Below are 13,096 nucleotides of genomic sequence, written 5' to 3'. Positions count from 1 at the left end.
CAGCGCCAACACGAGGAGACCAGCGAGACAAACACGGAAAGCCTTAATAGGGAGAACTCGGATATGAAGCATGATGAGCCAAAGGCCGGAGCTGGTACAGTGGTGTTCATGTCTGAGCTCCTTATGACGCTCGAGGATCGATGTGGCAGGCCTGTGCCTCATGGGGACTCGGGAGCATCCTTTGACCACGAGAGCGTTGAGACGCGTATGGCAGGTCGCTCGTGCTTCACGGAAATGAGCACATAGGATGTCCGATACCCTCTATCCCAGAACGATGCCGCTGATATATCAGCAGAAACCCTCGCCACTCTGTACTCGTACCTACATCACCTCCAACCCCATACCCTTAACTCTTACTCCATATCCGCTTTCAGCTGCCCGCACTTCACAGACCTCAACACAGCTCAGATCTTGCTCTTGTCACCTCAACAACCATGCAAGCCCACCCCATCATGTTCGATCGCCTTACCCTTTTTCTCCTCTTCCTGCTCACGTCCGTCGCGCTCCTCACTTTCGCCCAATCCGATCCTTCATCCTCCTCGAGCTCCCTAGCGCCATCCGCCACCTCACAACCCTTCCCCAATATCCGCCCCGCCAACATCCCTTCCTCCGGCGGCCGCGTCGGAATCGTCAACCGGTACGTCTCCCCCAACAGCACGCAGGTCGAATTCGAGATCTACGGGTTGAGCAATACGACGCGATACCTCGAGTTTCAGGCTGAACCCGCTGCGGATGGAAACGGCACCGCCTTCCGATTGATTGGGTACTATGGGGCGATGACGGCGAAGAATGTGCCGATCTTTTACCTTGGTCCAGGGGCTTTCAAGGCGAGGTTGGATGGAGGTCTTGGGACTGTCAATGTGAGCGCCAGCTGAGCCGAGAGTGTGGTCAAAAGGTGGAGGATTAGGCTGACAACCAGTGCCATCTCGCGGTGAAAGAAGGTGTCAAAGATGTCCAGAATCAGCCAAGCAAGCTGTTTAGGTTTCAGCCGGGAGGAGCGGACAACAGGTCGTATCTCTGGCCATGTGGGGTCCAGGATTGGGTGGAGGTCAAGTGTGACGATCCGGTCAAGCTTGAGCCGAGCTGCGATGCTGGTGCGTGGTAGAACGGTATCATCAGTACAGTCATCGTCAGCAGCATCAGCATCAGCACCTTCCACTATCATGCATATCCCGATCCCATGCTATCCACCCATGATGTTCCCGACACGTTGATCCCCCTTCCCCGTCCCCGACTAGACACTGCCCCCAAACACCCGTTCCAGCAGTATCTTCCTGAGCACGTCCTTCCCCGGGGACTGCACAAGCACCCACGGCAGATTTTTCGGCCTAAACACATCCTCACCCATCCTCCCCTTCTCAACCTCCAGTGACGGGACCGCCCCTCCCTTACCCAATTCCCCCTTTGTCCTGTCCTCCCCACTCGCCTCCCCGCTCCCTCGGCGATCCACCACACACATTCCTCGCGTCAACTCGCCGATCCGCTCCACCTTGAACTCCCGCTGATTCATGACCCATCCTTCGGGCTTGCCACCCTCTCCCAGCCCAATCGCCGGCAGACCCGCCGCGCAGAGGGCATACCAGATCGCCACGGGGTCATGCATCTCCATAGCGTCCGGCAGACCGAAAGACCGCTGGAGTCCTCGCACGCGAATGAGCATGGCGCTCACGAACGCCTCGAGGGGGGTAGGCTGGTCTTTCCAGACCTTGCCGTGAGGCGTTGGGGCGACCGGGGGATGGACGGGCAGACCCTTTGCCTCGTTCTCGGCGGCGGCGGACGCGATGATGGAGGGGTGGATAAGGTCGGTAAAGGGTACGTCTTGGTAGGAGGTGATGTCCAGAGGAGCCATGACGAGCTTGATCAACCCGGCCTGGGCGGCATCGTTGATCTCAGCGGCGGCGTAGGGGTCGGCGAAGCAGTTGAATTCGGCAGAGGCCGATGTATTGCCGGCGTGCTCAAGGGTACCGCCCATCCAGACTACGCCGCCGACGCGGGCAAAGGTCTTGGGGTCGGTGCGCATGGCTTGGGCGAGATTGGTCACTACTAGTCAGCGATGTCATTGTGATGATTGAAAGAAAGCGTACATGGGCCCAGAGCGACAATGGTCACACTTCCCTCTTCCTCCTTCTCCAGCATCTCTAGCATGACCTCCCAGCTCGGCCGGTCGTCCAGGTCCAGGTGGTCGTGCGAGTCCGTGACCGCAGGAGCGGGTGTGAAGTGCGGGTGAGTCTCGGTCAAGTTTGAAAGACCGTCTTTGCCGTGCTGATTGTCAGCCCACCGTCTCATTTGCTCGGTCCTGCCCATATTGCTCAGTCACCTCAACTCACAAAGTACGCCGCCGTAGCCTTCTCACCCCCGATCGGTCCATCCGCCCCCATAGCCAATATTGCTCGCGCCCTCTCCTTCTTCCCCTCATCCCCTAGACTCTGATACCGCCTGACTGTCTCCTCTGGAAACCCCTTGAGCTCACTCTCAAGCACATGAAAGATCTTGAGTAGGTTGGCGTGCGCCATAGGCGCATGGGTATTCCCAAATACGATGGAAATGAGCTTGACGTGAAACTCGGGCGAAGCGAGCGCCAGAAGGATGGCGAGGACATCGTCCACTCCGGGGTCGGTGTCGATGATGAGTGTGCCGGGCATGTTGGCTGGGGCTGTGGGAGATCGAGGTATGAGGCCTGCGGGGAAGCTTGCAAAATGGGCAATAAAGCGATTTCGTCGGCTTTTGTGATAGGGGGCAAGATTGCCTGTGATTGTGACCTGAAGGGTTGTTCCTGATATGGTATAAAGGAAGTAACAGGATATGGACAGGATGTCTATGGGCTCAGGCTCGGAACTTGGCAGCGGCTGCATGAGGGTCAAGCGAGGAATGTGGGGCTCCAAGCGATGAATTTGGCTCGGCTCTTGCTTCGACATCACCTTGTCGTTCTACCTCACTACACTACCTCACTATCGGCCTCAGAGAACTCACAACAGCTTGGACCGACGCAAAACTCAATATGAGCTTCCTCCAGCTGCTTGATGCGGCGCTGAACAACGCTTCGATCCCCCACCAGCCCTATGTCCTCATTTCGGATGAACCGACTTTTGGCGGGCTGCCTATCATGCGGGAGATAATCAGGCGGAGTATCGCCAGGTGAGTCAATGGACCACACGGATATGAGAGGAAATCGAGCTGACCATACACCAGGAATGCTTCAGTCCTCCTCATCTGCGTACTGAGACCGCCATCAACGTATCTGCCCGGTGTCTCGGGTCAGTCGGGATTCCTCGAGGTGGTGGACCTCTCGGACCGCGTGCCTGGCTATGGCTCGTCAGATTTGGAAGGAATAAAGGCTGAGATCCTGGAAGCTGGTACGTCAAAGTCTGTCCATATACTATCGTAGTATAAAGAGACATGGCTGACGCTAACAGCTCGACGCATGGGACCCAAAGTCGAAATCTACATTGACGCCGTCGATGTCCTCGCAGAAGACCATACCTCTGCAGGGGCTCTGAGTCTGATCAGAAGCCTCCTCAAACAAATCAAAGCAAACAAGGGTAAGCTCTCCACTACTAGCTATATGGAATCTAGCTGACGGCTTAGCTCCCTCCCGCCTGACCCTCCTCCTCTCTCCCCACTCGGCTCTGTACCCCTCCCTCCTCCCACCCTCATTCTGCGCCCCGCTCACGCAACTCCAACCACATCCACTCTCACTCCTCAGCGCCCTATCTACCGCCTACCTTGCGCCCATCTCGCCCGATCCGCGCTTTACCGATCTGTTGACAATGGCGTCAGAGCGGAGGATAGGGGAACGGATGGCCTGGCTAGGAGAGAGTAGTCTCGGGGACTGGTCCGCTGGGTCGGGGCAGGGTGCGGGCTCCGGTTCTGGAGGTGGAGGAGTAGGGAAGGGCAAAGGGAAGAGGATGGACAGCGGGGATGGGCAAGGCGTGGCAGTAGCGGCTGTTCAGGTCGTAGTGCGTAAAGCTACCGGCGGCGCGAAGGGGATGAGCCGGAGCTTGGAGGGTCTGGCCAGTACCTCCGGTGTCTCTGTTTCCGGATCATCTCTGACGTCGGAATCGTGCTCGACCTCGACCTCGACCTTATCCGGGACATGTCGGCTCGCCGTCAGACCGCTCGAATCCCTCATCGACCTCCAGCCCTTCTCGCATCCCGCCGCCACGCAGGCTCAACAGCCAACGGCGGACACGCGGGCCAGCCAGGATAAGCCCGCCCCGGCGCCACAGGCCGCTGCGACTCATACGGCCCTCAACCTCCCTTTCAACCTGAGTCTGACGGATGAGCAGCGGAGGAGGAGAGATAGGGTGCCTATACCGTATGTGCATGAAGGGGAGGGTGTGGAGGTAGGGTGGGAGGAAGAGGAGGAGGATGACGACGATGAGGAGATATGAATGGAGAGTATCGTCCGGCCACACTGACGGAAAGATACCGACAGAGACTGGAGGACCATTGCGGGAACTTGCAGGGCTGAGGCTGGTCTCCTTTGAGCTTATAACCCTTTGTACTGCCTGGTCAGGCTGACGATCGGCCGTACTGAACCAGCTGTACATCTCTCATCCACTTCCCATTCACCTGACTGACCATTGCATCATTCAGGCCGAAGATGTCCAGCAATAAGCGCACAGCCGACCTAGAGATATCGGTAGCCCCCATCGAGACCCCGACATGCGAGGCAATGCGTGCCGCTTTGGTCATCCACCCAGGGCCTGGTGTGACCTGCACCAGCACCTCTCCTGGAGAATCAGCTCGGGGCGGCACCTACGCTCTCCTCAACGAGGAAACCACCGAGGCCCTGCTGCATCAACACGAAAGCGCACGGTCTGCTCCTGGTATCAAGTGCTTCAGCTCACAACTGCCCGTCAACACCCCAAACGAGGACCGGTGCTCCACCCATCTTCTGTCCGAGGCTGATCTGGCTGGGCTGGTCGAGTCGGCGATCCGAGGACCCGGCGGGTTCTGGCGAGCATGGGATGAGCTTGTGGACGGAAAGAAGGCCGATGACGAGTTGAGATCATCTTGGGTGATGAGCTCAGTCATCGATGGTCTTGCGAGAGGCGAAGTGGCGGATACGATCAATCGAGTCTTGCATGCCTCGCTGGCATTTGCGCTCGGCTGTCAAGAGAATCGCGACGATGGGTCAATCAAGTCCATCATTACGAAAGTGTGAGTTCGATTTTCGACAGATTCTGATGCTGCAGGTATGAACAGATCGACCAAGCCATCATCTCCGCCCCTCAGAACTTCCTCAACCCTAATCCCTGCACACCGGCCAGTACCCTCCTCCCTCCCGGCTGCACCGCGCTCTTGGGCGCTGCGGGCCTCCTCTATCCCTCGAGTGGCGCAGTAGCTGCTACAGTTCTGCTCGACCTGACCAGACAGAGAGTGTACGTCGCGAGTCTGGGGGATTGCCGCGTTTTATTGGGGTGGAAAGATGAGCATGGGAAGTGGGGGACGAAAGATACTGGGGTGGGACATACTGTCAAGAATGAGAAGGAGATAGAGCTGTGAGCTATACTCTGTTGCCGAAGAGAGTGGACAGGCTGACGAGCACAGGCTGATGAAGAGACATCAAAATGAGTCTCGTGATCAACTCATCAGCCCGATCAACGGGTTCATCAAGGGCATGGCATCCCACACTCGATGCTTCGGCAAGCCGGATAGTAAGGTGCCGCCACTCCATGATGACAGGAACGAGTGAGTACCGCTTACTTTGGCGTCAAATACCGATCAGAGTTCATGATCTCTGCAGGCCATACTTCTTCCACGATCGCTCGATGAGAGCTCTCGGTATACTTCTGCCAAAGATCCCGACGCAGCAAGACCTCCCGGGCGCGCCATACATCCTCAGCACGCCGGAAGTGGCATGTACGGTGCTGGAGAAGAAAGGGGCCAAGTTGAAGTTCATCGTTTTGGCGACCGACGGAGGTGAGCCTCCGGTATCTCCCACCCTATCAGTCTCAGTCAGAGTCCAGAGCTGATTAATCACTAGTGACGGACAGACTCAGCTCGAAAGAGATAGTCCATCTCGTTGCTGGTCAATTGGAGCGATCCGCCCCGGTCTCGCCACTGACCGACGACAATCCCGCTACGGGACTCATCCGGGCCGCGATTGGCGGTGGCGACCCTCGAACCAGGCAGATATTACTCAGCCTGGGTGCGCCGATGGGGCGAGCGATGAGGGACGATATGACCGTGACGTGAGTCCTGAGCGATCACCCTCCTCGTCAGTCTTTGTTTGTGCGTGACATTAGTGCTCCCCAATAGTATTTTGGTAGATATACTAATACCAGTGGAGGGCCGGAGGCCAATACCAAATACCATACTATCTACCAGGAGAATCGTCTGGTAAGTAATTGTACTATACCAGGCGGGAGAGCATGGTATTGGTAAAATACCAATACCAAGCTGGTATATCATGGTATACCAGGCCCGAGTGGAAATCTCTAGACTACTCTCCATCGTCCAATAGAGTGCCGTATGATGCTATAAAGGTGCTCAGATTGCCAGGAGCGCTCCTCCCTAAGCCTACCCCTGCTCATTTCGTACCGAAAGTGCGGACATGGGTGAGACCCAGTGAGGAACATGAGGAGCAATCTTTGCTTCCGTTGCCACCCAGTCCGCCACCAAAGTCGTATGTGGCTGCAAGCATGCGAACATTGAGGCTTTCTTTGAGCAGCAACGTAGTCCAATCATCCCCGTCATCACCCTCTCAGGCCATGGTAGAGCCATAATCAGGCTGTAGACCAATCAAAGCGGTGCTGATTTCGGACAAAGTGGTGTCTGACTTCGGACAAAATAGTGTCTGACTTCGAACAAAGGAGTGCCGTTCGTGGTCACTGATGCAGAAGCAGCGCCAGTGCATGTCCGCATGTACCAAAAGGCTACTTGAGAGCTGTAAGACTGACGCAGAGTCCTCCTGGCGGGACTGCTACTCAGTAAGCAGCTCAGGAAAGGACGGGTGGCGGAAAAGCTGTAGTATTTTTGGTATACCAGGCCTAGTACTTGGTAATACCTGCTACCACTGGATTCGCGGGGGGCGATACTAAATACCATACTAATACCAAGGCATATAGCTGGTATTAGTAATTTACCATACTAAGGACCATGGTAATGGTATATCAGCCTGGTATTTTCCCGTACTATTACTATTGGGGAGCACTACGTGACATGCTGATTGAGGTCTTAGGGTCATCGTCCTCGATGACAAGTAGCTTTTGCAAGCTTGCTTGCTGTCAGTATGTCACTTATATGTGCAGAAGCCTTGCTGGATTTGTCCCTGTATGTCCGTCGCTACCGCCTTCGATCATAGGACCCCTCCTTTGCACCTGCCGCAGGCAGCATTTCGTCTTTTGCCAGCTGGCCGCTCCCTTTCCTTCGATTCGAGCTCCTTCCTTTATATTTTGCCGCCTCTTGCCTCTTACCGCTCATCGCCTTGCTTTGTTCATTGCTACTCTGCCCATATTTCACGCACGCTGTTGCCATATATCAGCGTCTTCCCCTACTTCCGCCCGGCGCCCTGATCCTGCGTTGAATCCCACCTATCCAGACAGGCCTGGCACCTTAGCATCATCCTTACCTTACCGAATCATGGCCCCTCCAGCGCTCGCCCTGAACGACGCGACCGTATACTGCGCCCTATGCGCCGTGCCTTGTCTCTCACAACTACCACCCTCTCCTTCTTGCCCATTGCACTCCACAGCGCGCACTACCATCACCGACCGTCCTTCCTCTCCGACCCCCGAGTTGGAGACGCCCGGGTGGCTCTCAGCCCTCTCCGGTCTGCGCGTGACAACCCACTCTCCGCCGCCGCCCATCTTCCCACAGCCTATCGTGAATGACACTCCCACTCCGCTCGAACCGCCACCCGACTTCCACCAAGTGACGCTGCACGAATACTGCCTCAGCGCGGCTCAGCGGCTGAGTGGCCAAACGGGGGGAGGACGAATCGTGCAGCTTTGGGGACTTCCGAAGTGGGTCGGCTGGACGGATTGGGGCTCTACGGTGAGAGAGACGGCCGCGGTCGCCGGAACGGGAAAAGGGCAAGAGGGAATGGGTGAGGGTAAGCGGGGAGCGCTCGAGGATGAGAAGTACTGGTTAGGGAGTAGAGATCAGTTGGAGAGGTTGAAAGCGGGTCAGACTCATTATCTACCGGTCAGTACCTGAGGCTATGCCTGTATCCTCTCCCATGTCTCATTTCGGAGAGCTTGAGCGATGTGTGAATAGAATAACGCTGATACCGTGTGCAGGAAGACCTTGTATCTCCTGTAATCGTCTTACCCCCATCTCGCAACCCCTCTCCTCCAAGTCATCGTCCACGCCAACCACACCCACGCTTCTTCACTTCGTTACCGCCCCATATCGTACTGCAAATCGCGACTTACCTTCTCGATGACTCTGACCCCATCGTCGGGCTTTCAAACGGTCCGAATGGCGACCTCCCAGCCACTCACTTCGGTCCGCCCGAGAAAAAACCTCTTCGCCCTCCTCCAGACCTGCTCGGAAGTGCGCTACTTTGATTTCCCTTCGTCGTTCTGGGCCAGCCTGGCCAGAAGGCACGTAGCGCGATATACGGCTGAATTGATCGAGCACTGGAGGTCGGATACAGCTGGCGGCGGTGATGCTGTCAGTGATGCCGGAGTTACAGACACAGCTAGCGCTAGCGCTGCGGCTGGTGGTGGTGGTAGTGACGAGGGCAAAGACGGCTTGAGGCGGGCAATCCAAGAGGAATTCACGACGCCGGTCGAGAAAGCTCTTGAGGTGGCGGTGCTCCAGCCGAGACACTTGGGGTCAGGCTCGGGCGAACGAGGCGAGGCGAACGAGAGGGGACGAACAAGCTGCAGCGGGGTCATTAGTGGCGACGTAGCATCATCTCGAGATGTCTTCTTCTGGTGGATGTTCTCGCCAGCGTGGAGGTCGAGAAGGCGGGTCTGGCGATGTGTCGTTTCAGGCTGTGCGAAAGCCAGAGACGCGGATGGCGCATTGTAGGGTTTGTAGTAGGGACCTTTTGGCTCCGAGGTTGAAGCATATCACGGTGCGATTCCGACTTGCAAGGTGTGGTGTAAGCATGATATGATGCATGTGAATCTTTGCGATCAGCTCGATATTCCAGAGGAGAACGTAGATCGTGCACCAAACTCACAGTTATACCCATCAAGCTGTAATGGCCGGTCTGGCCCGCAGGCCCGGATCTGACGATCCTCTGTCCTGGCCATCCTTTGTCCGCCAGACTCCTAGATCTTACTTGTCAGCTGACTGTCCTGTATCTGTCTCTGTCTCTGGCGAAGAACAAGACGGCGCTCACCCTTCGCTTCTCACTCCAACGTACACAAGACTGACCATGTCCTTTTCTCCAGCTCCCCAAACTACGTTCTGCGCCCTCTGCGCCCTTCCCTGTCTCTGTCTCCCAGACTCCCCCTCCGCCCCGACCCCGTCTTGGCTCCACACCCACACGTCCCTCCGGCTATCTTTCGGCCCCATCCCCCCTCCGCCTCCCTCTCCGCCACCTCCGCAGCATGGCCAGTCGACCTGGACACCCACCTGGAATCGTCCCCCTGCCTACCCCGCCTACTCCCCTTCGGCCCCCGCAGACGCACACCGCAGTATCACCCTACACACCTACTGCCTCTCCGCAGCGCTGAGGCTCGAGCGCTCAGAGCACGGTAAGAGTATGCTCCAAGCGTGGAGTCTACCCAAGTGGACGGGATGGATGGAGTGGGGTCGGCCAGGCGAGTTTTCGGCGTGGAGGGTGGGAGGTGTCTCGCCGAGTGCGTGCGAGGGGCAGGGAGGGGGGTACGGGAGGTGGGAAGTCAGTAGGCAGAGAGGAGGGACTCTCGATCCGAGGTGTTGGATCGGCTTGAGAGCGCAGGTGGAGCGATGGGCGAACGGTCAGAGACATTATCTGCCTGTGAGCGTCTCACTGCCGCTGATCCTGGGGAACAAGGCTTACTAGAGTAGATGGATCTCATCTCGCCCGCTGATATCCCGCCGCCAGTCCCCAGTCCTACTAATCCCCACCGCCCTCGTCGACTCCACCGGCTGTCCACCCTCCCACCGCACATTCTCCTACAGATCGCTGACCACCTCCTCGACTCCCCTCCAGCCCTTCCCGATCCTTCCCCTCCTTCTCAGCGCACCACGCCTCCCCCCGTGCCTTCCACCCAGACCCGCGCGCCCCACCCAGACCTCCAAGCGCTCCTCAATACGTCCTCAGATCTGCGATACATTGATTTCCCACATTCATTCTGGGCCAAACTGGTCAGGTGTCAGGTGGATCAGTACAAGCATCAGCTGTTGCATCGGTATACCGCCTCTCCGACACGTGCGATCTCGTCCGAGAGGCTCGAGGCGGTGTTGGAGGAGGAGTTCAGTCGACCTGTCGAGGAAGCGCTCGAGGCTGCCTTGAGTCTGGCCGCGACGTCGGACACGATGGAGGGCGCCGATCATGATGCTCATGTCGGGCTCGGGCTCGAATCAGGGCTCGAGCTCGGCGTGGCCAAACCCATAGTTACCGCGCGGGAGGTATATTCCTGGTGGGCCTTCTCCCCGGCTTGGCGATCGAGACGAAGGGTCTGGCGGTGTGTCGTATACGGCTGCGCTCAGGCGAGGGATGCGGATTGGTTGTAGCTGTAGCTGAGGCCCGAAGGAGATCCTTGGCGCATGAGAACGAATGATACATGTTTAGCATGACGTGCGTCATCAAGCGCGAGACCCTAGAATATGCTCGAGACCTGTCAAAATCAGCGTGACCGAACAGCGAGTCTGCGATCGAGACACCTACTGATCATTCTGCCAGACCCTACTATGCCGTCCACCCATTCGACCCTCACCCGCCTACTTCGCCGGCCACCCCGGCAAATCCCTCAATATAAAAGCCACCAAATCACTCCTCTCTTGGCCCGTAACCAACTTCTTGACACTCTCCTCCAGACTCCCCAAATCATTCTGATCCTTCGTCTGCAACAACGCCCTCCCTCCCAACCTCACCGCCTTCGCCTCCCTCTCTAGTAGTGTCGTCCGCTTCTCCACCTCGGCCGCGCGACGCTGGATCGTATTGCCAATCGTCTTGTATATGTTTGACAAGAGCGAGTTGTACACCCTTGGAAGGTCGACCGACCAGAGATGGTATTCTGCCGCAGAGGGCATGTTGATGCGCATCTTGGCGCCGGATTTCGGGACTTCGGTCGTTTCGACCAGATTGAGCTTTTGGAGTCGGGCGAGGTGGATGCGGGCGTCTTTGAGGGGGAGCATCGCGCAGTCTCGGACCTGCTTATCAGCTCCCAGCCACCAGCTACCATCTCCACACGTGGGAAAGGGAAGGACGTACCGTTTGTTCACTCGCAATCTTGGCTTTGGTCACTACCGCCAGGACTCTCCCCGCCTTCTCCCCCACCCGCTGCCTGACCAACTCGGACAACAGCGCCTCCCTAATCTTGACGCACACCCTCTCCAGCTCAATCTTGTACGCCGGATTTGTACTCGACGTCTTGCTGAGAAACGCACTCCCATTCGCCAGCATCTGATCCTCGCCCGCCAGGATCGCCAGGTACGCCCGCACTATATCCGCCGTCGACTTGCTCGTTCCCCCAATAATCCCAGGTCCGAGAACAGGGTACGCCTCGTGCGGTATCCTCGCGATGATCTCGTTGAACATGACGTCCGTCCCCGTTCGCGCCTCACTGAGCGTAGAGTGCTCATTGACCGCCGCGGAGCATACCGCGCGCATGACGATCCCGGCGCCGACATTCCACCGATCCTCGGCTGCCTTGACGATCAACTCGTCCCGGATCAGAATACCGTACCGGTCGTGATTGATCCGAAGGGAGACGTCCGGTTTGAGATCATAGTCGTATTCATCCTCTCCCTTTTTACGCTTCTTGTTGATTTTTTCCCGGCGCGTCAGGACCTTTTCGAGCGCCTGGAGAGCGTCCCGCTCGTTTAGGACCTGGTTGCGCGCGCTGAGCCGGGCCTCATTGATTTGGTTCGCGGAGAGAACTTTGGCGCCGCTGTTTCGTTGTGTCTGGGTTTTGAGGTGCTGCTTGTCAGCCACGCCTCCGTGGAAACTGGTGTGAGCTCACGTTGTATCGCCGTTGTATTATCTCGGCTTCCAATATCTGCAGCTCCGGACAGGTTGGGATGAGGAACCGCCACCGGACAAGGAGCAGCATCGCCTCTTGTACAGCGGATGCGCCTATTCCATCAGCTCGGCCCTCTACCCGCCTCGCGCAACTCACGTATCGCATCCCCGTCACCGGCTAGACTCCCCCTTAGATCCCTCACCTTGACCTTTCCATATAGCATCACCATCCGCACAATCTCCTCCGCCGTGCTGGCCAGCTTCCCAAACGTCGGCCATCCCGCCGTCAACGCCAATACCCGCCCATACCTCAGCCGATGGAGGCATTCCGAGACGTCGAATTCGTATTGATCGTCCGAGCTGGACATTCCTTGTGGAGGGTCGGGCAGCAAGGTGAGCGAGGTGGTCTGTACGAGATTATGCTGCATGAGGATGAGGAGTGAGGCGGCCGTTGATTTGCGCGTGAGGGCGGAGAGGCGGGACAGGATGAGGATGGGGAGACGGCCCCTGTTTAGCAGGACCGAAGCGACTCGCTGAGGTGTGAGCTGGCCGTCTGGGTGCTTGGTGGGATAATCAAAAAGCTCACGCAGACGACATTGCCGAATGCTTGCCTTACAATATGCTCGCACAGCCGTACCGCCTCCTTGCCTTGACCTCGGGTCACCCCGCTCATCGCGCTCAGCTCGCTATGGCAAGCAGATCATGAAGGGGCTGGAATTTCGTTCGCTGTGTGCGTTTGGCTGATCGAATTCAGCCAGATTTTCGGCGAGGTGTGGATATCCGTCGTATTTGATGGCTGAACCTCTGTGGATCAGCGACTTATCAACGTTGCTTGGTTGTGTATAATAGCGAGAGCAAGTATAGTCAAGGGGTGTAGTGAAATTTCAGAGGTTGTTGTCCCCTCGCCCCCGGAACTAGCCGGAATCAAAATTTGTTGACCGTGTTTCAGATATTTGGCGAGTTAACCGAATTCAGCATATCTTCTCCTCGTCAGCGATTCCTCAGTCGCATCTCCCCCTATAC

General features: G+C 57.2%; 7 protein-coding genes across 7 annotated transcripts; 5 read left to right on the top strand and 2 right to left on the bottom strand.

The window, feature by feature from the left end:
• Positions 1-452: 452 nt before the first annotated feature.
• MKK02DRAFT_43166 (uncharacterized protein) lies at positions 453-1,105 on the top strand (the record flags this gene model as incomplete). The annotated part of the gene is made up of 2 exons (XM_053092304.1): positions 453-860; positions 920-1,105. The coding sequence occupies 2 exons, from the start codon at positions 453-455 to the stop codon at positions 1,103-1,105; spliced, it is 594 nt and encodes a 197-aa protein (XP_052947023.1).
• Positions 1,106-1,234: 129 nt separating this feature from the next.
• MKK02DRAFT_24175 (Inosine/uridine-preferring nucleoside hydrolase domain-containing protein) lies at positions 1,235-2,642 on the bottom strand (the record flags this gene model as incomplete). The annotated part of the gene is made up of 4 exons (XM_053086853.1): positions 1,235-1,690; positions 1,742-2,040; positions 2,085-2,262; positions 2,328-2,642. 4 exons carry the CDS (start codon positions 2,640-2,642, stop codon positions 1,235-1,237), a joined length of 1,248 nt encoding a protein of 415 aa, XP_052947022.1.
• Positions 2,643-2,998: 356 nt separating this feature from the next.
• Positions 2,999-4,391, top strand: MKK02DRAFT_43164 (uncharacterized protein; the record flags this gene model as incomplete). Its single annotated transcript, XM_053092303.1, has 4 exons — positions 2,999-3,135; positions 3,190-3,353; positions 3,414-3,539; positions 3,586-4,391. 4 exons carry the CDS (start codon positions 2,999-3,001, stop codon positions 4,389-4,391), a joined length of 1,233 nt encoding a protein of 410 aa, XP_052947021.1.
• A 212-nt stretch (positions 4,392-4,603) lies between these two features.
• MKK02DRAFT_43163 (phosphatase 2C-like domain-containing protein) lies at positions 4,604-6,201 on the top strand (the record flags this gene model as incomplete). Its single annotated transcript, XM_053092302.1, has 5 exons — positions 4,604-5,163; positions 5,199-5,504; positions 5,554-5,694; positions 5,750-5,925; positions 5,990-6,201. 5 exons carry the CDS (start codon positions 4,604-4,606, stop codon positions 6,199-6,201), a joined length of 1,395 nt encoding a protein of 464 aa, XP_052947020.1.
• A 1,036-nt stretch (positions 6,202-7,237) lies between these two features.
• On the top strand, positions 7,238-8,163 carry MKK02DRAFT_32130 (uncharacterized protein; the record flags this gene model as incomplete). The annotated part of the gene is made up of 3 exons (XM_053088455.1): positions 7,238-7,282; positions 7,310-7,439; positions 7,490-8,163. The coding sequence occupies 3 exons, from the start codon at positions 7,238-7,240 to the stop codon at positions 8,161-8,163; spliced, it is 849 nt and encodes a 282-aa protein (XP_052947019.1).
• Positions 8,164-9,337: 1,174 nt separating this feature from the next.
• Positions 9,338-10,623, top strand: MKK02DRAFT_43161 (uncharacterized protein; the record flags this gene model as incomplete). The annotated part of the gene is made up of 3 exons (XM_053092301.1): positions 9,338-9,805; positions 9,866-9,904; positions 9,955-10,623. 3 exons carry the CDS (start codon positions 9,338-9,340, stop codon positions 10,621-10,623), a joined length of 1,176 nt encoding a protein of 391 aa, XP_052947018.1.
• A 207-nt stretch (positions 10,624-10,830) lies between these two features.
• On the bottom strand, positions 10,831-12,746 carry MKK02DRAFT_43160 (uncharacterized protein; the record flags this gene model as incomplete). Its single annotated transcript, XM_053092300.1, has 5 exons — positions 10,831-11,262; positions 11,324-12,031; positions 12,075-12,187; positions 12,231-12,606; positions 12,660-12,746. The coding sequence occupies 5 exons, from the start codon at positions 12,744-12,746 to the stop codon at positions 10,831-10,833; spliced, it is 1,716 nt and encodes a 571-aa protein (XP_052947017.1).
• Positions 12,747-13,096: the final 350 nt, after the last annotated feature.

The sequence above is a fragment of the Dioszegia hungarica genome (assembly GCF_025882075.1).
Source record: "Dioszegia hungarica strain PDD-24b-2 chromosome Unknown MKK02contig_7, whole genome shotgun sequence".
Lineage (NCBI taxonomy): Eukaryota > Fungi > Basidiomycota > Tremellomycetes > Tremellales > Bulleribasidiaceae > Dioszegia > Dioszegia hungarica.
Note: the sequence above shows the minus strand (reverse complement) of the source record. Positions and strands in the feature narration are given on the sequence as shown.